Raw genomic sequence first — 6,316 nt, forward strand, 5'->3', positions numbered from 1 at the left:
TTTTTTTTTTGTACTGGGGATTGAACTTGGGTCCTTACAGTTGCGAAGCAGGCGGCAGAACCACTGAGCTAAATCCCTGGCCCTGGGATCAAATTTTTGATCTGCCTGCCTTATCCTCTCAGAATGCTGGGATCACAGGCATATGCCACCACACTTGGCTCCTAATCCATGTACAGTACCCGTGATTCTACTCAAAACATCAGTGTTTTCCCCAATGTCCTCCAAATTAAATTTAATTCTGAACTTTCTGGAATTGTTTTCAATTATTCAAAAATGTAAGCCAAGAACTATTCCTTCAGATTTTGATCTTATAGCATATTATATAAAGTAGTATTTCTTTCTTTTTTTTGTTTTTTGTTTTTTGAGACAGGGTCTCACTATGTAGTTGAGACTGACCTGGAACTCACTATGTTGCCCAGGCTGGTCTCACAGCGATCCTCTTGCCTCAGCCTCCCGAATACTGTGATTACAGGCGTGCACCACCATGCCCGGCTTTTAATAGTATTTCTTAATTTGGTTTTTTAAAAAATTTATATTTGCTTTTGAATCTGAGATTTTTTTAAGGTACTGCTTTATACAATCAACAAATTTGTGCATCATTAATCAACATACTTTCAAATATATTTTTGTGTCACTTCTGTTAAAACCTTTTAAAAATCCAGTTAAATGTTACAATAGTTTATATTGTTGTAAACCCAATTTTGCGTTCTGTTTATTCTTTTTGGTGCATGCTACTTCAACTAGAATGCCTTTGTCTCTTCTAACATGTAGAAATCTCTCTTCCCTTTGAAATGAGTAAATTTCATTGTACTTGTTACAAACCTCATCTTACTGCAATTACTTATGTTCACACTTTTATATCCTGCCAATAAATGGTATATTTCTTGATGATTGGCACCAAGCTTTCATCTTCATCACTATGAGCTGTACAAGACCTGATGTGACAAGTGTACAATAAATAGCTAAAGAATGGATGTTTCATTTTAATAAAATAGTAATTATACTCCAATGCCTGCCATGCCATCCTGCCTTAGACTAAGCTGACTATGAACTGAAACCTCTATAAACTGTGAGCTAAGTAAACCTTTCCTCCTTAATAAAACAGTAATTACAAAAATACTGTTCTGTAGAAGTATAAATATGCTAAATTCTATCTATAAGAAACTGATCAATTTTATTTTTAGATATCTGAGACCCACCCAAATTGAGGAAAACCCATCTGAAATCTTTAAAATCACATAATTTAAAAAACAAGGACACAACTGATCTTGACAGGTAAAAATCAAATTAAAAGCTCATCTTTTAAAAAAATCCCTTTCATTCTTTTAAAAAATTTCAGTAAACACTTAATATAGCTTATTTTTTCCTATTCTTTAAATTCAGTAATGTTTTAAAAGATGGAACCAAACTTTCCTCTGCTTATGAGCAGTCTGTCCAATATCCACACGCTGTTTTCAATATACACATTAACTTACTCAAATATTTACCGAATGCCTGTTATGTGTTAGGCACTATTAGGTTACAATATGAGCAAAATACTTAAACCAAGGAGGATGCAGTCAAGAAGAATCAGAAGAACATAAAAAAACAAAAAGTGCTTAGATTATGAGTTAGGTGTAACCAAATTTAATTATCAATGTCATTGGAAATATTAATCAGTAATTTTTGTGAACAGTAAATTACACTTCATTTCATAAAGAACTATGAAAGCTATATCTTAATTTCAAGTATAGCAGTGCATTAATAAACCTACTTCTGTTCAAATAGTTTGAGAGCCTTATTATTATTTTTGCAGTGCCAGGATCGAACTTAGGACTTTGCACTTGAGAGGCAGGTGTGGTACCACTGAGCTAAATCCCCAGCCCTCAAGCCTTATTTTTAATATATTTAAAAATTTTTTTGAGATAGGGCCTTGTTATATAGTTCAGTCTAGCTTTGAACACACTATGTAACCCAGGGTTATCCTTGAACTCATGGAAATCCTCCTGCTTCAGCCTCCTGAGTACTGGGATTGCAAGCATGTACCACCATGCCCAGCTTTATTTTTTGTTATTGTATAATATTTTTGCATGAAGGTTTCATTTCAATAATTGTCACCACTGTAATACAATTTAGTCAGGAATGCTTAAAGGATATAATAAATAGAACTTTATCACGTCCAGTAACAATCATTCAGACTTTCAAATTAGGTATCCTAATAGCACGTTTTATACTTTTTTTTCCCCCAGTACTGAGGATCAAACTGAGGACCTTGCGCTGGTGAGGCAGGCGTGATGCCACTGAACTAAATCCCCAGCCCCCTAGTAGCAAGTTTAAAAAGTTACTATAATTTTTTAGTACAAAGACTTGAAAAAGATTGACTAGTTACCTGAAAGCTCTTGAATGCTTCTTAAAAATATAAAACCGATTACTTGGATGGGTGGTATGAGAGCTGGAGAGATAAAAGGCAAACAAGATTTTTACTACACATATATTAATTTCATGGCTATATATCAACTCCATGTTTAATCTTAGTTTTGGGTAAAAGACCATGGTTCTAAATAAAATTCTGCTGATCACCTGCTATGGTCTGAAACATTGTGTCCCCTCACAAATTCATATGGTAAAATTCTAAATTCAAAGGTGATATTAGAAGGTAGAACCTTTCCAATCTTTGTGGAGTGATTATATCACAAGGGTAAAAGTCTCATGAATAAAATTAGTGCCATTATAAAAGAGACCCCACAGAGCTAGATTGCCCCTTCCACCATGTGAGGATGCAGTGAGAAGATGCTATCAGGAATTGTTCTTCACCCGACACCTGTACCTGCTGGCACCTTGATGATGGACTTCCCAGATTCTAGAACTGTGAGAAATGAATTTATAGTGTTTAATAGCCACTCAAGTCTATGATATTTTATTTTTATGGTATTTTATTACAGCAGCCCAAATAGACCAAGACAGCCATTTTGTTTAATTCTAGATTATTTTACATTCCATTTTACCTATTGTATATTTTAATGACATATCTCCCTGAGAACATGTAGATTTTCAGTAGTTTACCACTATAAAATACTCAGAGTTAAGAATGCAAAGAACAAATTAAACTTTTTCAACTATTAAGAGTAGAACAAAAGATACACACTAATGTGTTTTGCTGTTAACAGAAATACCCATGGAAAAAATCATTAGTTATTTTGTAATGTCAATAGACTTGGGAAGAACAGATAATCTGAATGATCCTGGAAGTAAATGTTACTTGAGCTATATGCCATTAACAATAAACAAAATATTTAAAGAACCTTTTGCAATTACTAAAACTTTAAAAAGAAAGTAAACTAAATTCAGCAGAGTTCATGAGTTCAAATAATGCTTCTCTCATGTAAAGAATAAAAAATAATCCAAACATTGCAACCAACAGTAACAGTTTTTTCTTTTTTTTTTTTTTTTTTTGGGGGGGCGTGTGTCCTTGCGCTTGTGAGACAGGCAGCAGAACCACTGAGCTAAATCCCCAGCCCTCATAATAGTTTTTATAGACCCTTTTAAACAATAAGGACATCTACTGTGTTAGAAAGCCAGACAGGATTAGCCAGGATCAGCACAGCACAGTATCACCAAAACTGTGGTCCATGGACCAGCAGCATTAGCATCACCTAGGAGATTACTAGAAATAATCTTAGGCTTTGCTGCAAATTTACTGAGTCAATCTACAGCAGTCGGATCCAGAAATCAGTTTCAATAATTATTTTAGCTTTTTTTTTTTTTGTACCAGGGATCCAACTCAGGACCTTGCCCTTGAGGCACCACAGAGCTAAATCCCTGTCTCCAATTTAGCTGATTCTTACTCAAGATAAAATTTGAGAAGCACCAGTTTTTTTGTTTTTTTTTTTAGTATTGTCGAGGCAGACTTTCGTTGCATAGTCTAGGCTAGCCTCAAACTTGTGGCAATTCTGCCTCAGCCTCCTGAGGGCTGGGATTATGGGCATGCACCAACACACCCAGGGAGAAGCACTAGTTTTATCTTGCAACAACAGACCCAAACAAGCCCACACACATACCAGGTCAATGGTTACTCTTATATACAAGGTAACCATCGTCAGCATACTATATGTTACAGTTTATATCTAGATGTCCCCCTAAAGCCTTATGCACTCATAGGTGGGGCTTTTAGGAGGTAGCTGGACCACGCGTGTGTGATACTGGATTAGTCCACTGATGGGTTTATAGCTGGGTGTGATATTGGGAGGTGAAACCTTGGGGGAAGAGGTGGATCACTGTGGGTGTGGCTTGGAAAAGTATCCTTCCTTCTCCTTTGATGCTACTCTGCTTTCTGCCTGCCATGCCCTGAACTGTTTTTCCTCGGCCATGCCCCGCCCCTCACTTTGGAATCAGTCGATTATGGACTAAAACCTCAACAAACTGTGAGCCAAAATAAACCTTTCTTCCTTTAAATTGTGGGTGTTGGCTATTGTATCTCAGTGATGAGAAAGCAACTAAGACAGGACACACACATGGTAAAGATTCTGGCTAGCTATAATTCCAATAAAATATCCTCAGAATAGGTAGTGTGGTAAATGCAAAGAATTTTGCTCTGAAGGAGATAATATAGACATGCATGAGGCAGAATAACTCAGTGTTACAGAACTCAAAAGAGATGACCCCAAGAATGGCCGTGGTGAGCAGATATTTCATAGAAAGTCAATGAGAATGGAGGAGGGGGCATTCCAGGGAATAATCAAGAATAAGGAAGCTGGGCCTGATGGTGCACACCAGTAATCTGAGCACTTGTGAGGCTAAGGTAGGAGGATTGAAGCGAGTTCTAGGCCAGCCTGGGCTACACAGTGAGTTCAAGGCCAGCCTGAATTACAGAGAGAACAAGACCTTGTCTTAAAAAAGAATAAGGAAAAGCCACTTTAGATACTGAATATGGAGAAGCTATCCTTTGGAAATTAAACATTTTGGGGGCCTATTTTCTAGCAACAGAGTTGGTATACGCTGGGAATAAACATAAACAAACTCATATGAAAATGAAGCTTCTATACATACAGAGTTCAAGTTTCTGAGAAAAAGTCCACCCTGAGATGAGAGGTAGGAGTGAAAGTGAACCATTTGGGGGAGTTACTACTGAGTCAATAAGGGAAGTATGGTACTACTGAAGTAGGGGAAAAACAAAGACTGAAAAAAGCCCTTAGAGAGAGGTCTAATTTTTCAGTTTTATGAGGCTAATGATGAGTAAGGGCTCAATGCACAGGATAGTATGGGTTTGGAACTCAAACAATTGAGCATACTGAAAATGCCTAAGGACAGAATGGGGTCAGAGGGTCTACAAGGCGTTTGGGGAGCGTTTGAAAAAGGGAACAGGCAAAAAAAAAAAAAAAAAAGCCAGGCATGGTGGTGTACGCCTGCAATCCCAGCACTTGGGAGGCTCAGACAGGAGGATCGCTGTGAGTCCCAGACCCGCCTGGGCTACATAGTGAGTTCCAGGTCAGTCTCAACTACACAGTGAGACCCTGTCTCAAAAAAAAGGGGGGGGGGCAGGGAGGGGCAGAATAAGACATGATGCTATGGTTTGGACTTTAAATGTCTCTCAAAGTCCACATGCTAAAGGCTTGGTACTTGTGGTACGAATGGAAGGTGGTAGAACCTTTAAGAGTTGGGTCCTAGTGCAAGTTAGGTCACTGGGGAGGAGTCCTGGAAGGAGATATTGGGAATCCAACCTCTTCCTGTATCTCTTTGCTTCCCAGTAGCCATGAGGCAACCAGTTTTGTTCTATTGCCATGCTGCTTCCCATGATGTGCTGTCTTGTCATAGGCCCAAATGCTATTGAGCCAGCCAATCATGAACTTAAACTTCTGAAATTATGAGCCCCAAAAAGCTTTTCTTCATTTTAAGATGTTTACCTCAGGTGTTTTTTCAGCGATGAAATTCTGACTAGCACAAATAGGTTTAAGAAATGCCTAGGGGCCTGGGATTTAGCTCAATGGTGCTGCGCCTGCTTGGAAAATAAGGCTCCATTAGGGTAGCCATGTGTTTAGCACAGAGTAAGAGATCAGCATTGCTCCCAAGAGTACTGAAAAAAAGGCTGGCTGAGGCCTGGTTTAAAGCAACCAGAGAATGGGTGTAGCACCACTTATAGTCATGCAAAGTGAGTGAGTGGAAAACTACAGAAGGTAGAATCTTAGGAAGCTATAATGTATGTGGCAGATCCAGAGAACTCCATGAGCTCCAGAACTTAGGACAGTGAATTATTTCATGCTGGTGCTCTGCACCTTTATATTAATAGTAGTCTGAAACTGACTAATCTTTTTTTTTGCTTGTTTTTTGAGAGAGTCTCACT

The 6,316-nt window shown here is 38.0% G+C and overlaps 1 protein-coding gene across 3 annotated transcripts in view; it reads right to left on the bottom strand.

The window, feature by feature from the left end:
• The window catches only part of Znf280c (zinc finger protein 280C), a 57,828-nt gene that overhangs the window by 3,346 nt on the left and 48,166 nt on the right, over positions 1–6,316 (bottom strand). For all 3 annotated transcript variants that reach the window (XM_010607995.2, XM_010607996.2, XM_010607997.2), the window contains one exon: positions 2,369–2,431. In XM_010607995.2, coding sequence (XP_010606297.1) covers positions 2,369–2,431 — 63 coding nt within the window. The remainder of the gene's footprint in view (positions 1–2,368; positions 2,432–6,316) is intronic.

This window comes from Fukomys damarensis, unplaced genomic scaffold (assembly GCF_012274545.1).
Source record: "Fukomys damarensis isolate Sample0158 unplaced genomic scaffold, DMR_v1.0_HiC HiC_scaffold_39, whole genome shotgun sequence".
Lineage (NCBI taxonomy): Eukaryota > Metazoa > Chordata > Mammalia > Rodentia > Bathyergidae > Fukomys > Fukomys damarensis.